Source organism: Micromesistius poutassou, assembly GCF_964030765.1.
Source record: "Micromesistius poutassou genome assembly, chromosome: 22".
NCBI classification, from domain to species: domain Eukaryota; kingdom Metazoa; phylum Chordata; class Actinopteri; order Gadiformes; family Gadidae; genus Micromesistius; species Micromesistius poutassou.
Genome location: NC_140292.1, coordinates 4,308,452 through 4,333,145, shown reverse-complemented (window position 1 = coordinate 4,333,145; position 24,694 = coordinate 4,308,452). Strand labels below are relative to the sequence as shown.

The window sequence follows — 24,694 nt, the reverse complement described above, 5'->3', positions numbered from 1 at the left end:
GACACTTCTATTGATGGTGACTTTAAGGGTTCACACACATAGTCCTTTCTCCCAAAAGAGACAGCTTTATATGAGAATACGCTGGAGAAAAGCAAATGCTGTATCGACCGTATTATCTCAAGAATGGGCAAATGTCTTGAAATATTTTGTTAAATGCCAGCAAAAACAAGAGTCGTCTTTCATCCTTTGTTACTCTAATAAGTCATATTAATCTATATAAATTAATAAGTGCCTGCACATAATGATACAATATGGCAGTAGGCGTAGCAGAAGATTTCATCAAAAACATGAAAAAAAAAAAATCCACTGGTGAGACATGCACTTCTCTAAATTTTGTTTCCAAATGCTTCATACTTCCATCTAAATGAAAGGTTGTATGCCATTATCAATGTTAGTTACCCCCTGCAATTTAGTATTTAAGTTTGTTTTCAGAAAATAAAAACAGCAGCGAATGGACACATTTGTCCATTAACTAGTTGCTCTCTTTGTATGATTCCCATAGACTAGAGGTAAACACATTAAGATTCCCACATAACCGCAAAGATAATCTCAATATTTAAGAATAAGTGCGAGCACAGATGCTTTCATAGCTTGAATAGTGGATTGAAAATAGTTTAAAATATCTTTTAACTTTTTTGGACAAAATAAATACAGTATGATGCCCTACTGCACACATGTGACTGTCTCTTTGCCTTCATACATACAGTCTTGCCTGTTCAATTCATACTTGGTTGTTTACTCCATCTCAACATTTACTGTATATGCGATTCCCATTGAAAATGCATTAAACACATTTTCATCCAGAGTCATTGAGACCTCTTGGCTTCATCTATACATCTCAGTGGATTGGTACATCTAACATCTGTGTGTGTGTGTGTGTGTGTGTGTGTGTGTGTGTGTGTGTGTGTGTGTGTGTGTGTGTGCTTGTGCTTGTGTGTCTGCTTGTGTGTGTGTGTGTGTGTGTGTGTATGTGTGCTTGTGCTTGTGTGTCTGCTTGTGTGTGTGTGTGTGTGTGTGTGTGTGTGTGTGTGTGTGTGTGTGTGTGTGTGTGTGTGTGTATGTGTGTGTGTGTGTGTGTGTGTGTGTGTGTGTGTGTGTGTGTGTGTGTGTGTGTGCAGTGATCTGGACGGTCCAGCTCCTTTCATCCATGTGTGATCTGAGTCCTCAGCATCCTAGGGGTGCAGAGGGGTCTGGCAGCACCCTGAACGCCGTCATGAAGATAAGAGAGACACCCAGAGGATTTAGCATGGCTTCCTCCCCCTCATCACAAATCATTCAGTTTTTCATTTGCCGAAACGCCCCTCCCACACGAGATTTACAATCTCTCCGAAAACATTAAAACCGAAGGTCGACACACCGTCATAAATCGCAGGCTTTGCCTTGATATTTTGTAGATTTCATACAAGCGCTGTTGTAAAGGGACATCGTCCAAATCTGATGTCATTACAATGTCTGACTCATGCTTTTTTCAAGACACATTGAGTTATCCACACCTTAAGTTTGCCTGTAAACACGGTATCAAATTCACCCCGGGATTGTAAGACAGGCAGATCCTATTAACTGGACTGCAAGTGTGCCTTGACACCAGACAAACATCTAAGTGGATCTAGTCGTGGGAAATATAGTATATTGTCAGACTCAGAGCCTATAATGCTGAGATCCTGATATTTGTGAGTGTGTGTGTGCTTTTAATAAAAAAACTCTACCACCACCACCACCAGTAATGTTCCAATCCATCAATCAAAGGAAATATTTGTTTTCTCTCAACAGAAGACAAAACTGTCTAGGGGCAGAATCACCCTTCTGAGTTGTCTTTAAAGAAAGGATTCTTTCAGATAGGCATTATTTCACGAGTATTTCAGTATCACCAGTTGACATGGCTGTTCCTTTATGTCGTCTATTTCTACTGCTGCTCTCCACTCTCCATCACTCCCTGACTGGAGTTTCAGAGGGGTGTTGAGGTCACCTCTGTCCACCTTCAACCAATCAGCCTTCGCCGCCTCGATCAACTGTCGTCGTCCCCCCGTGCGCCCCCCCCCCCCCCAACTCCAGAGTGGAATAGTTAAGACAGGAAATCAATGGCGTCTCGTATCTTGGGATATGCTGGATGGCAGCATATCTGCCACTGGAGCGGAGAACATTGTAATTCTGGAGAATGATGAACCGGATGTTTTTTTTGTGCTTTGCTCTAGATATAGGGTGAGGAGCATCTGGTTTATTTCTGGTGCCAGTGTCCTCGTGGGCAAAGAGTGCTCTCTTAAGTAGCTCTGAGAGAGAGGAAGGAAATTGGCATTGTAATTACTGTGGGAGAGCATTGAGGAGAATATCAGTAAGAAAAAGAAGTGAGAAAAGAAATCACTATGAAAATTGGTAGGCAGTGATGAGACGGAAGGAAGGAAGTGTCAGTTCACGTGTCAGTTGAAGAAGTGAGGGCAGTGTAAGAGGAAGGTTGAGAGCAGACTGAGTCAGCTCAGGAAACTGAGGAATGGGGTCAATTGGACCAGGCCGATGGCAAATGTTCTACATTGTACATTGATTTCACAGATAGAGCTTGTAATACTAATGTCTGGAGATTTAGGATTGCATGCAAATGTTATCTTAAATGAGAAGTGCCCTGTCCATGCTCCTGAATTATTCCATCTCATTTTAATGTATTTTTTTTTAAGCAGCTGTCAGAATTTTCATATATAGGTTCCTCTTCTGTAAGCCTCTCTTAAATTCAGCTTGGGTAGATGGACTTAAAGTCGATCACATGCTTCAAAACAATCTGTATTCAAAAGTGAAGGCTTCATTCAGCCGTTTGTCCAAATCTGATGTCATTTCTGAGACGTTCTTTATAGCTTTAGTAATCCCTTACTTTACTCACTGTGTGGATAAGGATGGATGGAGCCTGCTAAAAGTATGATAAGAAAACCAAACATGTCCTCTGCTGTGTTTCAGTGGCGAGCAGTAGCAGGCTCATCCTGGACGGGCTGCAGAGATACGGCCCCATGCCCATCTACCTGCCAGTCAGCTACCACCTCCACAACGCAGAGTCTGCCTTCTTCCTGCGGGAGGCCAATCAGGAGCTCATGAGGAACTCCAGCCTGCAGGGCCGCACCGAGTCCTTCTTCATCCAGCGGGCCCGCCACATGCCCTCCGTCAACGCCAGCTACGGGCCCCTCTCGGCCCAGCGCAGTGTCCCGCTGGAGCTGCTGCAGACCTCCCCGGGACCCTTCTCCGCCCCTTCCACCACCGACTCGCCCGGCCTGTTCACCTACAACTGGAAGGTCAACACCTACATCATCAGCGAGCGGATCCACCCCAGCTGGCCCAAGGTGCAGGTGCTGTTCTACATCGCGGGCCGCGACTGGGACGACTACAGCGCCATCCACCGGCTGCCCTGCATCCGGATGTTTGCCTTCCACGAGACCCAGGAGGTGCGCGGGTCCTGCCGGCTGAAAGGGGAGCTGGGGATCTGCGTGGCGGAGCTGGAGCCGCTGGTCAGCTGGTTCAGCCCCCCTACCGTGAGGCCGGGCAGGCAGAGGCCCTTGGAGCAGGGGCAGGGGACCCCGGTGGAGCTGTACTACACGGTGCAGGCGTCCGACAGCGGGGACTGCAGCACAGAGGACGCACGCAAGGGAGCACCCGCGGGGCCCTCTAGCGACCAGCAGCGTCAGCAGCAGGGGCCGCTGGGGTATTTTGCGGGGCCCACACCCATGCGCCGCATCGGGAGTGTTCGGCTGTTCCAGCCACTGTCGGAGCTCAAGCTGGACAACAACTTTGTGGTGATGGTGCCGTCCAAGCCCATCCGACAGAGGGAGACGGTCTCGACGTTCCTGGCGCTGTCCACACTGTCGGCGGTTCAGATCTTCACCCTAAGGTGAGTGGACTTCCGTGTGTTGAAATACATTTACACTCTGTGAAAATGTGAGGAGACATACATTACACACTGTTTTCTGTGAGGAGAAACCATTGGTTGATCGTAGTATGGGTCAGTTCTTGAGGTAAACTGTTGTTGGTCTGTGTTATTGCCAATATCAATGGAGTAAAATTATTGTTCTTTTGATTAGTCGACAACAATACTGGAAATTGTTGCATTAAGGAGGCACACTTATGTGACTCATTTCATCGTTATTGTTTCTGTGAAGACCTGCTGGGACAGAACTGTGGTAAATCTAAACTTTCTTTGCATGATTGATTCTCTTGGTAGGCATTTAGACTCGCACCAAGAGAATCAATCAGGATCAGTTATTGCATACTGCTATTATGTTGTTTTTTATGACTGAGCTTGGACACGAGATATAATTATAATGTTTCAAGAAACATAATAAGCAAAATAACCAAAACAAAACATTCTACAATTACCATGATAGGAATTATCCCACCACCTACTCCATTAAATCTTCATTAAATTATTTGGTACAGACCCGCGAGATTCCTGATCCCAACATTGCTCCAAATGTTTTGATAACCTTGAAATGCACTCAAAAACAACTAAATCAGTTCTGAATCACTACCAAAAAGCAACTCACAAGTCATTTATTAGGCAATGAAAGGTTGATGTGAAGTTAAAATGTAGTTTACTTTAGTTTTGAATCAGATCAGTACAGATCGGTCTGTAGATCGGTCACAATCTTACAAAATATAATACCGCTTTGAAGGTTATTTTGACTATGCTAATGGTTTTGTTTGTGGAATTAGGTGGTAGCCAGCTTTGTATAGCGCTGTACTGTTTCTAAAGGCCTCATGCATGGTTCATGGCAGCGACACAATGCAGCCGGAGAACAAAGGAGGCCCAGCCGAAGACAGACAGGCAGTACAGGCAGATTTGCTTTACATTCATTCAAATGGAACATTCAGTCATGTCCTGTTCCTATTGTTTCTCAATTTATATTTTTCTCATCGAGCAAACAGTTACTTCAGAAAATGTTCTTGGCTTAGTTAATTGCTAGCACAATTACCATTAAAAAGAAGTTCATGGCTTTGGCTATTTTAATACTAGGATGTGCTGGCATTGTTCCTGAACTGGTTACGACACTGTGCGCGTCACTAGGGCAGATCTTATCTTCTCGAAAATGGCATGTTTAAAACACACACAACACCAGCCACAACGTTCTCTTTTTTGACCGGGTTGCAAATCTATTGGTTGGCACGTTATGTCATGTTAGATCAAATTTGAGGCAGAAACGCATCACGAGGTTGGGCATTGGCCACTCCCCCCCCCCCCTCCCTGGAAATCGGAGCTCCGCTTTCCCAAGAGGAAAACAGTTGAGATGCTTTCATCCCTCCCAACTTTCTCTCTCATGTGAGATAGAAAAGAAAACAGCGGCAACAAAGCTTTAAATTCTTTCCACAGACAGCTCCAAACCAGGACCGAAGACCACACATCGGTTTGTGCAAACTTAACCTTACTGCCCGATACCACTGTACCATCAGAATCCTCTGATGGTCATTCATTCACATCAACACAACCAGCAAATAAATGTCATCTTTAAAAATGAAAACTTTAATGCCAGGGGTTTTCATGGGTGGATGAATGCTGTGAACCGTATGAGGGCAAACAAAAAGCAAAGTCACCGCAAAAAAAACTAAAAACTGAATCTCTTCAGCAACAATAAAGAGACTGAAATATTAACACAGAATGTACTAGCACAGCTGGAATGCAGCTCTACAGCGTGCCCCATGCCATAGGCTTTGCTGTGAATCCACAGATGTATTTCTGACAATGCTCAGCTTTCGTTGTATGCTACAATTTCCACAATGAGAAGAAAGTATGTGAGGACATTTTAGGTGTGACACAACTCGATGGGGACACATACGATAGCATCTACCTGGCCATTAATGACAATGAGATGTTGATAAAGTGGGGGATATATCTGACACAAGTGGTCTTAAAAACCGGAGATGGGCCCCAATGCAACACAGCTTTTTCTATTTTTACAGATCAAGAAGATGGAAGTGGATGGATACGCGCATGCTATTATACTTTTAAATGACAATTTATTAAAATACTTAGAAGGAGCTTTATTAAAATACGTAATAAAAGAGCGAGTTACAGGTGGCTGGTTCTCTTTAGCAGGTCCCTAAACACTTTTTGGCTCTCTCAGAAGTTGCTCACAGTTGAAAAGTTTGTGTGCCGGGATATCTTGATTTGCTCAGCCATGAAGACAATTCAAAGGGAACGTTGGTTGGTGTGTTTTGAAAGTAATTTGTAAAATAAGTATTTTTCGTACAATTTTCTTCGATTTGCTTCTTTAGACATCTCTTTGATCAACAGTCTCACTGACCCATTTTATAAGTTTTGGATAAGCTTGATCATTGCAAATCAGTTCAATTAAGTTCCATGTTAATGATTGACATAGCTGTTTATAAGTAGCTATGTCATGTTTTTTTTCCTTACATGAAAGTCAGTTTGTCTTGCTGTTTTACAATAATAGCGACGGTAAGAAAAAAATAAACCTGTAATTGCTTTTTAATCTTTGCAAGCTATTCAACTGTTTTTATAATGACCTTCATACTAAGAGCAATATTACATCCATTTTGCATAATTGGCTTAAAATCCACTTGCCCACCAATGCACAAAGTGAATTTCCAATACGTTCCTTTGTGTTGTGCGTTTCTACCCTCCTTCCACTTGAACTGAGCATGACGTGAGCATGATGAGCATGATGAACTGAGCAAACAAACATTTGTTTTGTATTTACATTCTTAGGTGGTATCTACCATGCACCTGTAAGCTGAGTGAACATAGCTTTAATAAAACTTTGAAATTCACTTTTCACTTGTGGGAAAGTGGATTTTACACCAAATACGCAAAATAGTGGATTATATCCTTAATCTCCGGGACCAATTTAAAAAATGTCATAGCCTCTAACGACTTTCTATTAAAAAATCAATTAAGTTCCAAAATGAGGCTATTATCGATCATATCGACAACAGGACAGAGTGACTCCAAATTCGCTCCCATGTTGTCTCATGCAAATGACGATGTAAGCATCAGCTCATTTCCACCATGCTACTCTTAATGCACAGCGGGGGTTGAAAACCATGAGAGATGAAACCGCTAGCTCAAAGTGGCGGGAGCTGGCAGTCAGTCAACCCCTGGTGAGCAGGAAATCTGCCAGCAAGCTTCATTGCTTTTCCTTTCACCCGGGCCATGATGAACTCCTGTGAAGTATTTGCACTGCGTCTGGGTGTTTATCACATTTGTCAATGTAGTGAGTAAATGAGAACATTAAAGGGGAGGTGTTGTTTGTGTTTTTTTGTTGTTGCTTTAAGCCGCTTTGCACTGATGCACATCCCACCAGCCTCCCACCACCACCACATCGTTCAGAACTTGTCTTTTTATGTTTTCCCTCAGGAGAGTGGGAACCTAAAATGCAAACGGAGGCATCTCCTCAAGACGTGTGGTTTGTGTGCTGCGCTGCCGCTCACCCCCCGCCCGACAGTTCCAGCGCCAGTGCTTGATCTTGGGTTGTGTTTTGTTGTGGGCCACTTTAATCTTAGAGAAGTAAGAGGCCTTTTTTGTAAGGAAATTGATAATAACAACCTTTAGTGGGGTCTTGAAATCGTCTTAATAGTGAGCTTTTATCAGCAGGGTCATTGTCATATTGTGTTGGTGTCAGTGCTAGGCTGTGTCATATTTTCTTTGTTTCTTTAGTTCTTTATTTTTCTCCTCCCTCCCTACTTCCCTTCCTAACTGCCTTGAAGGGATCCGCTGCGATATCTGTAAATTACCGATTGCCATTAGTCTTAACCAGAGTTGTTTAATTCCAGATACACCTTACAGAAGGGGAGTTCACTTGGTTAGCTTCTGCTTTCTGTTAGCCGCTTCCATTGACTTGCAGAGTTACTTCAGCCTAGCTTGTGTTCAGGTGAGGGGAAAACACTTTTAATTACTTTCCAAAGGTTTGTTGACTCCCCATAACTACCTTGACAAACGTGCACATTATGTTGTTGCTGTGTAATCTTTCTGTTTGCTAGATTTCCCATAACCTCCTTTACAAGTGAAATAAATAACAATGTTATTCAGCAAAAGGTGGTAGGGATTGCAGAAAAGGACCCAGGTTAGGGTTAGTATAATTGGAAAAAAAAAGTTTATTCCTTTTCTTTAGGATTTAAAAACTAAAGGGCAGACTGGTCAAAAGTCAAACTAAGGAGTCAAAAATCGAACACACAAAAGATCAAGGCAAAGTTCCAACACAAAAAGAAAAAAATCCAAAACAGAAAATCACAAGGCAGAGAATCCAAAGTCTTCCGGCAGAGCAGAAACAGGCAGAACAAAAACAGGCAGAGTATCTCACCAAATTTTGTGGTACGATCTGACAAAGCCCAACTGGTGGGCTGAACTTAAATAACAGAGGGAAAGCAAATCATTGGCAAGGAGAAAACAAGGGACAGGGAAAACTCAATCAGGATAACGAGCAGCTAATGAGCAGGTGTGGCCAGGGAGTGGCACCAGGCAGGTGAGGGCGGGGTTCAGGACAAAAACAAAAAGCACATGGCAAATGCAAACAAAATCATTCAATGCCACGAAGAACAGCAGGGCGGGCAGAGTCCATACAGGATACTAACAATAGGCTACTCCACCTCTGGGAACACAACTCTGAACCGGTAGGTTTGGTCTTTGCGTGGACTCATAGCTCAAAGCTTATAAAGCCCTAATAGCTGAGGGTAAAGGAGAGTGACATTAATCATGTCGATTAGCCCTACGGCTAGCAAGGAGGTCCCCGAGGAGTGTCGGTGTGCTCCTCTCCTCCCTAAGGCTTGATGACATATTATCACTAATTGACTGTTTGATAGCCCAAGTGAATCAGGTCTTATGTATGATCATCCTTCTGACATCACAGCTGTTGCTTTTCAAGGCAATGCACAAACACCATTTGGAAAGACATCTTGGAAGGAATATAATACGCACAGCGCCCCGTCTCGCAGTGTTCCGAGGTGCAATCACACTGACAAATGCATGCTGAAATATTTATATCCCCCCGATTCAACACACATGGATGCAAAAAGACACGCAACCAGACACACTGACACATGCACACGCACGCGACATGACAAACATGAGTGGATTAACCGTGTTTGAACTGTACATTAACATTGTATTTACCATCATAAAAGCTCCCAGTAGAATCAATGAATCCCCCCTCTCTCCCTCAGTCGACATGGAGATGGAGATAGAGAGATAGAAGGGGAGAGAGAGAGAGAAATAGGTGAGAGAAATGGAGAAAGACGGCAAGAGGGGGAGAGAGAGAGAGAGGGGGGAGGGAGGGAGACAGAGAGAGAGAGACTGGTCGGAACGGCCTCTGCAGCTCCTCCTTTGTTCGACTTACTTATGGAAAAAGCCCCTTTTCCCCCTGAACAGATAAACAGCCTTTTGAACAGAAAAAGATGGGGGGTGGGGGGTGCTAAGTGTCTGACTCTGTACCAAACTGACGATCATACAGACAGTCAGACCGAGAGACAGAGAATCAGATAATCAGACCGACGGACAGAGATCAGACAGACAGAGAATCAGACAGACAGAGAATCAGGCAGACAGACACAGAGATAAAGACTCAAAGACAGTCAGGCAGGCAGACTGACGGACACTGAGCCATCTGACAGTCAGCGTGAGCGTGTGTGGACGCTGGCGTCCCAGAGGGATGGCCGCGGGGCGAGTTCAGCGGCAGGCTGTGGTAAACTACTGGATTACATGCATGGATGGTGGTTTGATGTTTCTCTTTCATTTCTTGTTTTCCTCCGTCAGACTCAGGACTGCAGGTAGGCTGTTTAGTCTGGGCTCATTCTGATGCTGGCCACAGAGCACACTCAGAGAGCCCTGGAGTCTGCCTGCTTCATTATGGCACCTGGCTGCCTCCAAATACCAGCAGGAGAAGAAGGCTGGAATAACAATGGGTCCTTAGTGTAGTATTTGCCTTTTCTTGACTTTCTCTGGTCCATTTGTTGTTTCCTGGCAAAGGTCAACTCAGATGGACAGGTCCGTGCATCCTGCATCGCCTTTTGATTTGTGGTTTATCTGCCACCCACCTCTGAAACTGTCTTGTTCTTTTGTTACGTGCCTTTGTCCTGCTCATGTCTGGTTTGTTTGTCTGCTTCACAAATGGACAGAGGAGGTGTCTTTGCGCTGGTCTTTGATGACCTAAGAACTATTTATCATCTTGTCTTAGTTTCCTCAACACACACACACACACACACACACATACACAATCGCACACACACACACACACACACACACACACACACACACACACACACACACACACACACACAACCCCCCCGTGGGCCTGTTCAATAATGTTTACTTTGCAGGAGCACACCTTGCTTATGCCCTCATTAATAAGTAATTAGCAATTTGTGTGCTGGGTGGCCCCACAGGGCCATGGCTGTGTAGACTCCGGCTGGGTCTGGTGGCTCCGAAACCCTCAAAGCAATCACCAGTTGCCTGCAGTGCATAATCTCAGTTCCTGCCTTGTCTCTCCTCTTTTTCCGTCGACTTTCCGTTGCTACATACATACAGGAGATGTGTGGATAGTGTCCATGGCTCAATGCAAAGCAGCAGAGATGTCTTGTCTCGTGAAGACAGAAAAACAAAAAAAGATGGCTATTTTTCTTGTATTTGTTTCACTCTTTTCACTGGAGCTTTTCTTCTTCTTTGACTCTGGCAGCAGCTTTCTGTGTCAGACTGTCTGCCTAGGGAGAGGCTTTCTGTCCCTGTGGGCTCTCTGCTGATCCAGCCCACCCCCCCAATCTCTCTCCGTCTGCTGGAGAATCAGATGAGTCTCCTAGTGTTGTCAGTGACCCAAGGACCCTCAGTCAAGGGTCAGAAGTCTCCTCACTGGATCTTCCTTTCTCTGGACAACCTCGGAAGGAGGATGGCCCTGCAGACGGGCCGAGGGAAGAGCGGGGAGAGAATAGATAAATATGATACATGCAGCATCTATTCCCCAGTGGACAGTATGGTGTGAGACACTCGGACCAGAATGCTACCTCCTCAAGCACTAATATGAACAGGAGCAGCATTACCAGTACCAAAGTAGAACTGAGACAAGAGAGGAAGTGAAGGTCAATGTAGGTATTAGGGGTTTAATGCTACACGTATTTCTATCGATCGACATTGCAGGCTCCACGATGCGGTGTGCAGCCGAAGTGAACGGTTGAATTCATATTTTATGTGGCTGCAAAAGCAAGCCACACAAACTATATGTATGTATTTCTATGATTTGCTATTTTATTAAAAAGTTGGACATGAATTGGCGCAGTGCACGTCTACTTTTATAGAGTAACAATTGCATACTTATTTTTTAATCATCTTTGTAATTTTATGTAATATTTAATATGTTTTTATGAGTTTTTATGTTTTTTTGAGTTACAATTGCATGCTTATTTTTTTGTTTGCATTTTTATAATACTTTTTAACGTGGAAAGTTTATGGGGCAAAGATGCTAAAACCATCCACTCCAGATGTGAACATGTGGGAGTTGTCAAATGATTCATTCATCATGACTTCAAACTTTGTAAGCACTTTAAGTACATTCTCCTTAGATAATGGACAGTTTGGTGTCGAAAAAAAAAAAGTGACATCACCGATTTTAATTTAAAATACCTGAGTTTAAATGTTATATGGTTGTACTTAAATCATTCACGCTTACGATTAAGTACTCCATATAAATACTTGTAAAGATGTTGTTTAATTGCCATGTTTTCATCACAGACAGCAAAATCGATGCCAAAAACTAAACTTCTTAATATACCCCCCTGCCCCCCCAACACTCCCCACCCCCCGCACTTTTTAATGATGATGATGAATTTGACTCAATGAGGCTACGGCTCGCTTCTTAGCGGCCCCATTGAGATGAATTACCATCACAGAGATTATCAATGATAAACCATTAGGACCTAATAGTCCTGAAGTAAGAGTGAGAGAGAGCGGGGAAGAGTTATGGAGAACTCGTTTTGGAGCAGCTGATGAAATCCCTTTTACTTATGTAAAGTTATGGACGCCACAGAACTTCACTTTGATCTCGGGGAAGGCAACCGTGCTCTGCAACTTCTGAATACGTCTAGCCGGGTTGAAAGGTGGCCTCTGTAAAAGTAGATGGGACATGTCATTGGCTGTGGTGATGGTGGCGCTGGAGCAAAAACTCTCTGAATCGGTTGTGCTGTCATGCTAATCAAATTGCTTTTATTCGTTTCCGTTGAAGAAAGTTTGGAAACTCACTGTTCATACATATTTTAAAGGTAGAGAGAGAAAGTCATGTCATGTCTATGATTTCTATTAGAAACTAGCAAAGTCAATGGTGGCCAACCTTTGTCTTTAGGTGTACCACTCATTTGTCATTAAGACCTTTTGCAGACCACCTCATGCATCGTAAAGAATAGATAAGAGCCCCCTTTAAATGCAATAATTACTGCAAGAAGGCCTTGGCCAATGGGCCTAACAGTGGTAAGAAAAAGTCATCAACGCTGTATATGCCCCCAGTGTGTTTCTTGGGCAAACACAAATTAAAACATCAATGGAATATTGATTCTATTCGGTTGAATGCACAAAGTGACAAATACCTCAAGCCATTATACTATATTTACTGAACAATATTGATCACATTTTTTTTACAATTAAATGATACAATTCAATAAAAATGATAATTATAATATTGATATATAGTATTGCATATAAAGCATTCAAAAACAATCAAATATATCTTTGCTATTAACTTGCTTAACTTGGTCTTTATCTCCCGGGTAAAGTAACAAATCACACTAGATGACAATCACACGAGAGTTTGAGTGAAATTCATTAAACAGCTGAAAAAGCAAACATTACAAAAAATAAAACATAATATCTAATCAGTATGCAGCTTGGAGCAGCGCCTTTGGCTCTGAAATGTAGCCTGGTTGGCCTGGTTCAGCTTTGGCCCGGTTAGAGGGGCAGGGGGGTTGGGGTTCAGCCATTGATCTGCAGATATAAGCCAGCATGTTAGAGCCAAGCCTTCATCATCCTCATCCTCATCATCCTATGGTGCGGCCCCTGCCTCGTCTGGATAAGCCTTGATCTGCTCCGAGGGCCTGTTGCCATGGGAGCCCGCACGCCTGTGTGTGTTGCTGAATAAATGACGGCTTGTTTGCGCGGCGGTTTGTTTGCCACATCTTGGTGTGAGGATGACTGGCATATTGTATGATCTCGGTGTGTGTCAGCTCTGTGTTCCTGATGTCAGAGCGCGGCTGCTTGGACTGGTATGTGGTGATGCGTTTGCACATGAGTTCATGTATTGGCTTAAACGACTGGGTGTACTTTGCTTCTAAAGACATGACATGGAGGGAGAAGAAGAACACAAGGAGAGAGCAAGGTTAAAGGCGCAACAGAGCTACGATTGCTAGTGAATGCTATAGAGAAAGAGAGAGAGAGAGAAGAAGAATAGAAGGAGAAAGCAAGGTTAAGGCGCAACAGAGCTACGATTGCTATTGAATGCTTTGGAGAGACGGCTAGAGAGAGAGAGAGAGAGAGAGAGTGAGAGGGAGAGAGGATGGCAGGATGGCAGGGAATGCAGTGCAACTGAAGTTGAGGGCAGCAGGCACTTGTCTTGTCACTTGGCCATGTCTGATTATATCTCACCATTCCCAGAACCATGTGACTAGAAAGCGAAACGTGCCACATCCAGTATAAATTGCCAGCCAAAATAATTCTATGAAACAAAAAAATGTTTCCCTGCCAACGAGAGCGACAGTGTGACCCTGTTTACATGAGAGACATACTGTTTCCAGATCCTACAAAACCTACAACACGCCCACAACCGTCTCAACCTAACATGAAGGGGCAGTTTAAGAGTGATCCCTGCTTTACATGCACACACTTGCTTTAGATAAATGGTATTCCCCATCTCAGAATGGCGGAGATGTAGAGCGCCACGGTGTTACAGTGCTTTGGAAAATGCAGAGACTCATGTTTTAATAATAGCAATGCAAGGGAGGACTTATAGAATCGTAAGAACAGATGGCATAGCGTGGAAATGTTGCAGATGTATTTGCATACGACTCCCCCCCGTTGCTTTATATGTGTTCACGACCGGTTAGTAGCTAAGCATGTGATTTGACAACGCTTCGGCGAGAGATTAAGTCTAGACAAATTTATCTCTCGTCAATCTAGAATGAATGTAGCGGTACACCACCTCCCGGAAGGTTGGTTTTGATAGCGGTTGTCTACATCGTTCGTACAACTGTCCCCGCCTGTTTGTGCTGAGGAAACATCAATCTGCCGCACCATCTCACCACCGTTTTACACTTTGGGATTCAAGATGAGTGTGTGTAAACAAGGCCCGTATCCTAAGACATTATTAATAGTTTGCTACTTAAACTATGCATGGTTTGTATTGGTTCCATCTCAGGCTGCTCAATATCAAAAGCATCCTGACAATCAAAGCTGTGTGTGTGTGCGTGTGTTTGAATAACTATGTGTTGGGGAAAATGTGTGCTTGCGTGTGTATTTGCAAATTATGTCTTGTTTGACAGTCAGGGTGTGAAATACGAGGGGATTTTGACTCCCCCCTTGGGACCCCTTGATTGACACTTGAGACCCTCTGAAAGCCCCAGCAGCAACATTTTGGGGGCATCTCTTTAATAGTCATAAAAAATGTATTCCTCACTTGCAATTGTCCTGAAATTTGTATTTTAAAAGCTTACTGTGTACCAATATTCATTATTCAACTTGTGTCTTGACGTCTTTTTTTCACAGTACACTCACATGCCGAAGTTTACGCACACACACACACACACACACACTCTCTCTCTCTCTCTCTCTCTCTCTCTCTCTCTCTCTCTCTCTCTCTCTCTCTCTCTCTCTCTCTCTCTCTCTCTCTCTCTCTCTCTCTCTCTCTCTCTCTCTCTCTCTCTCTCTCTCTCTCTCTCTCTCTCTCTCTCTCACACACACACACTCCAGCCCCCCTTGCCTTACATATCCTGCACATCCTCCTATGTGGTCTGATCAAATGGATTACTATGAAGTTCAGTCCAACCCCAACAGTATTCACAAAGTAATTTAGAAGTCCCAGCCCTTAACATCCATAAAGAATTCTCCAAGCCTAGATCAAACCCACTGCAAATAGAACAGGTGTGGGTGGTCTCCAGTGGTCCAGGGGAACTGGGAGCATAACCAACTCTACCAACTCAAACTTATGTGTGCTTGACAGTACACATATGCTTTCTAATGGGTGCGGAAAGGGGTGTGTGTGTGTTTGTGTGTGTGTGTGTGTGTGTGTGTGTGTGTGTGTGTGTGTGTGTGTGTGTGTGTGTGTGTGTGTGTGTGTGTGTGTGTGTGTGTGTGTGTGTGTGTGTGCGAAGAAAATAAATTATGCAAGTTGGGCTGTTTTTGATCTTCAGTTGCCAACCCTCGATGGCGTTGCAATGGGTTTCTATTGAGTTGAGCGTTGGAGCCCATACTGACGTTGATGCTATCGTGGGCGTATAGCGGGCCACGGGTTTTCCTACCCTTATGCTGCAGCAATTTACATTTTGACCCGCACGGTGCTGACTTCTCAAAACAATTCCAATCAGGTTACAGCTTTATTAGATGTTCTCAAACCAACGGAATCGAAACGTCAACAGATTTCCTCACTCCTAAACCCATATTTACCCATAACCCTTGTATTCCCATTTATTGGCTACCTATATTCCCTGACCCAAAGAATCATCACACTTGGATGCTCATCGTGTGTTGACTAGGGATGGGACTCGATGAAAATATCATGTCATGATTATACCGTATACTGAGCTACATCATGGTAATATATCAATTCAACAACACGTACGTGTTGTTGAAAAAATAGAAAAATCCTTTCACCTGATGTATTGACATTGTTGGTAGAGCATTCACAATGTTCAGCATATGTCCATTCACTAAAAAACGTTGTAGATAGTTCTCCCCTCTCAACCTGATTCCGAATATGAACCCTAAACCCCCCCCCTAAAATAACCAAAATATCCTTAAGTTTGTATTCTGAGGACATAAGCTTGTTTGAATACTTTCTGTTTGTCACGTTGCCTTTAAGACTGCTGTTACCCCTTACCGAGATTGTCAGTGATGATGACTCGCTCTCTGTAAGCATGTCTTTTAGTAAGCAGCAGCTTCAGCTATTTCCTGAAATTTGTCGGGTGGTAATTCATCACACGCGCCCACTACCAATTTGTCATGAGAATCGTCAAGACAGACTGAGAAACATGCACTTTAAACTCACTGATCTAGCCGGCTACACACTCATCATAACAAAGTGTTTTCATAGCTGATATCGTTAGATAGTTGTAATAGAAGGCTTAGTAATAATCATTGTGAACAACGTCGTTATCAAAAAAAGCTCCAGGACTAGAGCTGTGCTAAAACACGGGCAAATATTGGATTTGCATTTCAAAGATGGAGACAGCTTAGAGCCCAGTAGGATTTAAAGACGGATACATTGCAAACATATATATTAGCTGGTGAACTTACCATATACGGGACTCGTCTTAGTTTGTCATTGTCAAAATAAAATGTTTCTTCTGTTTGTTCAGCATCATCCTCAACCTGCCAACCCATGCAAGCTTCGGGTTTGGGGAGGAGGGTGGCGGTTGGAGACAACTCTCTGCATTGTTTCAATTTGAACACCAGTACCTATTTTAAACTCACAGTGTCAATGTTACAAATTATATTTTTAATTGAAGTACAATGACTACCATGCCCAGTTACTGGCTCTATGCGCTCTTCAATTCAATTAACCTCAATAAATTAAAGTCTTTCACTGTTCAGCAATTGTGTGTGTGATCCCTCTTTTATTTTTTACACACAGACGCACGCAGGAACACACACACTTCTGAGGTATCAGTGAAAACATCCAGTGGCACTACAGAGGCGTAAGCGGCCCTGTGAAGTAGATCTAACGCCCTGGCCAAGGTGTAGGGCTGATAAGCCCCAATACTTACTGCCCCACAGTGAGCTGGTCATTCCTGTTGAAGAGCCCCACCGGCCACCACCCACCGCCCACCACCCACCACCCACCATCCACCACCCCCAACACTTTCCACCATCCCTGAATCACCCTGGTGTTGTAGTGCTGCGGTACACTGCAGGGTAATGTTTAGCTGCTGTAATACACTGCAGGGTCGTGTTCAGGAGCTGTACTACTACTGTAATATACTGCAGGATCGTGTTAATGAGCTGTACTGCTGTAATACACGGCAGGGTCGTGTTCAGCTGTACTACTGCTGTAATACATGGCAGGGCTGTTCTTAGGAGCTGTATTACTGCTGTAATACACTGCAGGGTCGCGTTCAGCACCTGTACTACTGCTGTAATACACTGCAGGGTCACGTTCAGGACCTGTACTACTGCTGTAATACACTGCAGGGTTGTGTTCAGGAGCTGTACTGCTGTAATACACTGCAGGGTTGTGTTTAGCTGCTGTATTACAGCTGTAATACACTGCAGGGTCGTGTTCAGGAGCTGTACAGGTGTAATGCTGAGATCTAAGACCAGAGGTTGTCTGGTCGTAAAGGTGATTGAACACACACTCACAGACATGGCAGATGTGTTTTTAAGCTTCTATTTGACTTTATGTCCTAATTTCAATGACTTCATTGAACCAATTGGATCATATTCACTTGTGTGTTCAAATCGTATGCCTCAATTTGCCTGGGGCCTGAAAATTACTTTAACTTGAAGTGGTGGGATTCCAATTTGCTAGAGAATCAGCTTGTGGAGGAAGCATTCTGCTGCTTCTATAGTTCTGGAAAAATGCATGGTGGAGATGTTAGGGCCAGAGAAAGCGAAAATGTACCCATTAGTAGGACTCAGTGATAAAAGTATTTCGTAAAGGAAAACGGCATCTTAATATAAGACGGGAATATGAAGCTGCTTTTACAAAAGAACAAGCACAAGAAATATAGGTGGATGTGTGGGGAAAGAAATATGAATGCTATTTCTTAAAGTGGTTGCCCAAAAAAATTGCTTTAAGTACTTAGAGAAATAGAGGCTAAGTTATATCAGCAACCAATTCCCACATCCCATATAGATACGAACGATACGTTGAAAGGGTCCCTGTGCCGCATAATACAGACTTGGAAAAAAATTTAAGATTTAGAAAGACAATTTCCATTTTCTATAATTGCCGGCATCCAGAGGGGCTGAATTGTCAAGAGATTACGTGTTGTTTTCCTTCCCAGCTTTCTTCAGTCAATTATTCAGCCCTTAAATCATCCCCCCATCTTTCCCATTTATTTTCCATTATTATCCAATCCGCCCCTCTCCAGGCCACCATCTTTTACATTCCTCGTATCTTTGGTGCACTTTAGTGCTAGCGTGCACACACACACACACACACGCACACACACACACACAAGCACATATGTATAGTATATACATGTATGCATGCAATCACTCTACTACACACATGCACACATACACACACATCCACACACATATATGTAACCTCTAAGCCTGGTTCTCTTTACTCCAGTGTGTATGTGGGTGTGTGTATGTGGGAATGTTGTGGGGTTTTTTTGCTGGTGGTTTTTAAAGTGAGGGAGGAAGGACTGTGCGCTTGGTTGCCATTGGCCTGCTTGCACTGTTAGTGGCGTATGGTGGCATAAGTATGTGAGAATCAAGTTGTTTCAGGGTGTTTTGGTGAACTACAAAATAGCAGGGAGGGATAATTATGTGAATAAAATTGATACAAATCCACCAGTGGCAGCATTGTACTTTGAAAGCTGGTGGGCAGCATGTCTTGGACTACAAGGGCAGAAGGAAAGGGTGCAAAGCCAATTTGTCAAATCAGGCCTACTCTTGATTTGTAAAACTAAATAAAAAAATCTGCTACAATTGTTTTAAGAAAAATTAGCAGGTTCGTTGGTTCTCGTAGCCTAGAGACTTGAGGGGATAAACCCTCCCTCCGGGCTGCTCCACAGCCAGGGCTCCTGCTTATTGGTTCATAGCGCAGCCAGGGCTCCAGCCTATTCGTGAATAGACGTTGACGCGATTCAGATTCCTTAGCTAGTCCCACCCACTCAGAGGAGGACTTTCCTCCTCTCTCCCATTGATCCCCATGTTATCCACCGGTTGCCAGTAGTTCCCGAGAAATGAATGGGAGTCAATGGAGGCTGAGGGAGGAACGTCTTCCCCGAAGTAATATTCAATAGGCGATAGGGGGTGCTAATATCCCTTTACCCAGGGAAACGAACATTACATATACAAAGGCATTAAAGTAGTCATATTTAAGGGCATTCATTCATTACAGTAGTCTGGGCAATCTACAGTTTTTATTCTCAACAATGTTAAGGAGGATCTTCCTCCCTCTCCTCACTGGAGAAGCCTCCACTGGTGTGTATGTATGTTGAAGCCTCCTAAGGCTGGCTGTTTAGCACTGCCCAGCGATGCAGGTAATGAAGTGCAAATGAAGCTAATGCGCCAGGTGACATGCCAGCTTTCCCTGATCAGACCCCCAATTGATTTACCTGCAGTCCCAGTGAGACCTCCTCTGATATCAACTGATAAGGCAGAACAGAGCTGAGCAGCGGAGAACAGTATAGCAGCGTTCAGTCACCGGGACCCAAGGCATACTGGGAATGGGGTTAGCCTGGAGATTGTTAGTACTTGCACTTGGTTCTATGAACATCTTTACTGTACCGACGGTGATATATTGCTTCACTTCTTATGACAAATGTACTTATTGTAAGTCGCTTTGGATAAAAGCGTCTGCTAAATGCCCTAAATGTAAATGTAAATGTAAATGTATTCAGTAACCTTTCGATCAGTTTATCATCACTTCATCCCTTTAGATAAGACTGGGGCTGTTATATAGATCCGACCTTGAAACTTTGCAAAGGCATGACCAAAGTGGGAAAAAACTGGGAAACGTGTCCAGGACTGCAGTCCCTTTCACGGTGACAGCAGAGGTGGGGTGTACTGGGGACGTAGGTTGGCCAGCACTTCCTTCAATGGCTCATTGAGAACATCACAATGCTCTGAAAGCACAGCACCGCATGCCTTTGAAGCTTATGATCAGGGTGCGATTTGTCAAAAAACCAGAGGGGGGGGATGTTTTTTTTAATTAAAATTTTTATCATGAAAAAATAGGCAATCAACAGGCCTAAGTTAATGGTAGGCCCTATTAGCCTACATTTCGACATTTCAACATTCATCTTTAATGCACACTAAAAAGACATGAAACATTTAATTTTCCAAAAAAAGAAAAAAAAAACGGGGGGGGGGGGGATGATCCCTCCCATCCCCGCCAACAAATCGCACCCTGCTTACGATCATTGACGTGATCATGCCGTTATATGTGTTTGTTCATATGAAGTAGGAAAGCAGAAGGTTGACCAATACTATTCTATTTTACATGTGTCAATGTTGATGTATAGTTTCAATATTGTACTATATACTGTCGATAGCTTGTTCTTTATTTATTCTTTGTACCTTTTACTTTTATTTGAATGTGTTAAATCTCAGCCATTGACCCGATGACCCCCTGGAGTGCACAATTGCCTTGTTTGTCTCAAACTCAGTCTCAGTAATTACAAAAAAAAATAAATCAAAACCATCCTCTACACCTCTCACACTGCCTCCAACCTCCCAGACCGCTGTTTTACCTCTCTGTCTCTGTCTGTCGAAACCCTCCCACGTCTGTGTGTTCATGCAATTTATGATCTAATTACAGCGCTTAATGAATAATCAACCATTTGTCACAATCCTGATCCAAATTGTTTCAGTGATGCCAAATATTAATTGTTCTCCAATTGGTCTTATTTGCATATACATTGTATAGGACGTATTAGTTAATTTATTCCCCTGTTCTTTCCTCCTCTTGATCTAAGCCGCATTTTATTTTATTTCTAAATTAACATTTTCTATTCATTTATTTTTTGACAGAGAACTGTATGTGTTAAAGCACATTGTCATTACTGTCAAAGCAAGGAGCTTAATTTACATTTGTTACACTGAGACAGGGGTATGACGTACAAACATCATTCTTGTAAGGGATAATACATGCTACAGTGCGATGACCCAGGGCCAGGGCTTCCATGGTACATGAAGGCCCTCAACCCAGCTTCGCCTAATTCCATGTCAGACCATGTGCATGGTGTGCTTATGTATACACCTTTATGTCATTTATTTTATTTTATTTTTGTGAGTGGTGTGCTGAAATATTTCTTAGATTTGTGTTTCCTTTACTTGCCTGACCCATTTTTTTGTTTTGGGAATACACGGCCAAGTGAGACCTTACACTGACACACTAGCTACAATCATAGCTATAAGTCAAGCGATGGTGCTAGACAGTGTATTAGACCTACCAAGTTTACTAGATATTATGCCCCAGACCGAACAGCTGTACTGTTTATATTTTTAGGGGTTACACAAGGGAAGACCTAAATTGTTTAGAAGAGATAAAGTAGGAAATAATAGCAATAATGGCATAATAATAACCATGACTCAATTAGAACAGTGTTGGTCAGCAGAACAAGACTCTCACAAAGTCAGAAGTTTTCATTTTTTTCTTAGTCGCCAAAAAGTCGCCAAAAAAGAAAGTCACACTAGCCACGGGTTCATACTACACAATGGTTAACCCTACCGGACAGATTTAAACACTGATAATACAAAAGAAAAAAAAAAGTCATGCATTTGTTTTGACAACTGCACATGCAATTATTTGGTTTTCAATACATTTGTATTCTGTTGTACGGTTTTTAAATATCATTTACAAAATGTTCAATGTCTACTTCCTGTTTGTTCAGAGTCTGATCAGCACCACTTTGTCAATTCAGGTTAACAGGTAGCCTGTTTCATGTGTGTGGTATCATACACAACAATTATATATAATTGATAGATAGATAGTTAACCGTGTGTCAATTTGTCAAGTATAGTTGCTGGCCTGAAATAACAACTAATGTTAAGTCCAGCCCTAGTGTGTGTCAGGAGAAAAGAATGGCACATTTCCCTGCTATATACCAAGAGTGATATTACACATTTCGGCCGATCTCGGCGTATGAACACCGGTATCTGATACATCGTCCCCACTTTAAACCAGAGCAGCCTGCTCACTACCACTCCACTAAATCTGGTCGCCATGGCAGCCGTCAACACTGGGGGGGTTAATCTATGTCACCCTCTATACGTAATGTTGGCCAACTCTCTTTAATCTGTACTGCAACATCCTGGCATTATAGCAGCGTGTACCCAATCTGCTTCTATCCAAACCTTGGATCAGTCCAGGATCATCCGCCCCCGACCAGGGGATGGACGTGAAGTTTATCGCTGATCCCCTCAACACGACTGCAGGTCAAACAGGTTCCGCCGGGGGAGCGCGTCGAATGGCTCGTTCGGAGCCAGCACCGTCTCCAGACTGACCTCCTTCCTTCAGCTAATCTACCGTATGGTGCACTAGGGCCTTCCTCAAATCCTGTATTAACGCCCATGTTACATTGCAAGATTTAGCTTATTATTTGGCTTACATTTTTAATAAACATGATAAAATAACCACCGTGACACATTTATTTAAAACGCCTGTGTCGTGTCAGACACGGCTCTGTGCCTTCCATCACAAATCCTTTGACTCAAACGGGGGTGGGGGGGGGGGGCGGTTAAAATAGGACATTGGATTTGCATTTGTTGTGTGTGTCCCCACCCCCCCTCACTTTGTCACATTTGCATGTATTTTCCATACACCACAGCAGGGAGCAGGGCTGTCGATAGAGGCTGAGGTGGCTGGTGTTTTGGGGCGCCTGTTACACTGTCACTCTCCTGTATGGCGTCATCAAACTCCCCTCTCTGCTTTTATCTCCACACATGAGACCGCCGCTCTGTCACGTCGCTCCACGCACGTCGCTCCACGCACGTCGCTCCACGCACGTCGCTCCACGCACGTCCACTCCCAGCGCTCAGACATTTTTCTTATTTTTTCCTAATTTATTTTCTGGGGTTACTCTACTGTTACTGTCTCTTAATGCCTAAGGACACGTATTACTTCTTGGCTGCACCTTTAACAGGTCCCAAGTATGGTGCTCAGTAAGACAGCGAGAACCTTTCCAGTTTGAAACTAATGGGGGCTGACAGGACCATTGGAGACGGAATAATATACAATGACATGTTTCTTCAGGTTTTCTTTCAAGTTTGATTGCACTTCCAGTATATTGTCTATCCATCCATCCATCCATCCATCCATCCTTTTGCTTTGAGAATCTATACTCTATAGTATAGAATCTATAGTCCAAGCTACCTGCTACCTGTCTAGACGTCGTACTATACCCCCATCACAACCGGGCCGTGCACAGACACTGTGAGGGGCAGTCAGTACCTTTACATGCACAGCTTAACCCGATTAAAGCCATAGTTCGTATGCTCCGCAATTGGACAACTGCAATTGTCCGGTTATACACGGCGGTGAGTAAATCCATTCATTGGCCGAAGCATGTCATTCCCCGGTACGATAGGTGGCGCTGTACTCATTTCAACTAGTGGTAATAGAGCCACTGGTTGACCTCTTTACGTCACCAGCAACAACAAACTCAGGCGCCTGCATTCGAGAAAGATGTTTTCAGTAGACAGCTGTCAGTTCACTTCGGTGAATCGGGTCCATATCATTTCTCCGACACTCCATTGTTCCGACCTCTCGTCGTATGCAGACTCCTCCAGCTGCTCTGTTCGTTTCAATCTGGACTTCAGAGAGTCAAAGCCAAAGTTAATTTTCCCCAATTCCTTTTTCCCCCATGGGTGTGATAAACCCCACTACAAGTCTTTACTTGTTGTGGAAATACCCGAGAGTCGGAGAACCCAACGCAGTCTGTAAGATTCATAATATCAGAGAATATCCCTGTCAGTTCAGCCGCGGCGCAATGAATGAATGAATAAAGATTGTAGTTATTTTACAACCTCGTTGATGAGAAACATTTAGAAAAACATGTACTTTTAATTCAGCCTTGGGTAAAATCGAAGTGTAGTGTGTAGTGAATGCATGTTGATGATGATACACTCCTTATAGGGGCTAACTACATTGGCACGACACCGGCTTCCTCCATCTTCTGTGCCGGCTTTTTAAATAAATCGCCTATCCATGAGTTGACAGCTGTCTGCTGAAAACACCTTTCTCCCGCCGGAGCAGCCCCTCCGCCGCCCGTCCGTATACGGCATTCCCCGCCGCGGCTCAATGAATGAATAAAGATCATAAACACGTCGGGAGAAAAAAACATTTATTTTGACAGATGTGCCTGAAGTTACTACTTCACAACCTTGTTAATGACCCACATTTAGAAAAAACATGTACTTTTAATTCAGCCTTCGGTGAAATCGTAGCGTAGTGTTTGTGTGCTTCCACCTTTAATGAATGCATGCCATGCTCGCTCCCGCGGCCGTGACACAATTCTTATAGGGGGTAACTACATTCACCGGCTTCCTCCATCTTCTGCTCCACCTTTTTAAATAAATCGCTGTTTCTCGTTTTCCGACGGCGACAACAAAACGACTATCGTCTCCTTCTACTTCCGGCTCACGGCCCCGGGAAAAGATCTCGAGCATGCGCAGAAAGCAATTCAACGCATAATCCAATCCCATTCTGTACATGCACGACTATGAATCGAATTATCTAGGGGTCTTAATTCAACTATGAGAAACCCAATTCGATTTGATTTTAGCTCGACTAAGGTGTATACATGCATCTTAGTAATCCGATCATAGTTGGACTAACCCAATAATTTGCAC

At 43.5% G+C, this 24,694-nt stretch overlaps 1 protein-coding gene across 1 annotated transcript in view; it reads left to right on the top strand.

Annotated features, from left to right (window-relative positions):
* Positions 1-2,360: 2,360 nt before the first annotated feature.
* Positions 2,361-24,694, top strand: part of LOC311367532 (transmembrane protein 132C) — a gene marked incomplete at both ends in the record, with an annotated part of 92,687 nt that continues 70,353 nt past the window's right edge. Inside the window, 2 exons of the mRNA XM_084486363.1 lie at positions 2,361-2,370; positions 2,941-3,862. Coding sequence (XP_084342489.1) covers positions 2,361-2,370; positions 2,941-3,862 — 932 coding nt within the window. The remainder of the gene's footprint in view (positions 2,371-2,940; positions 3,863-24,694) is intronic.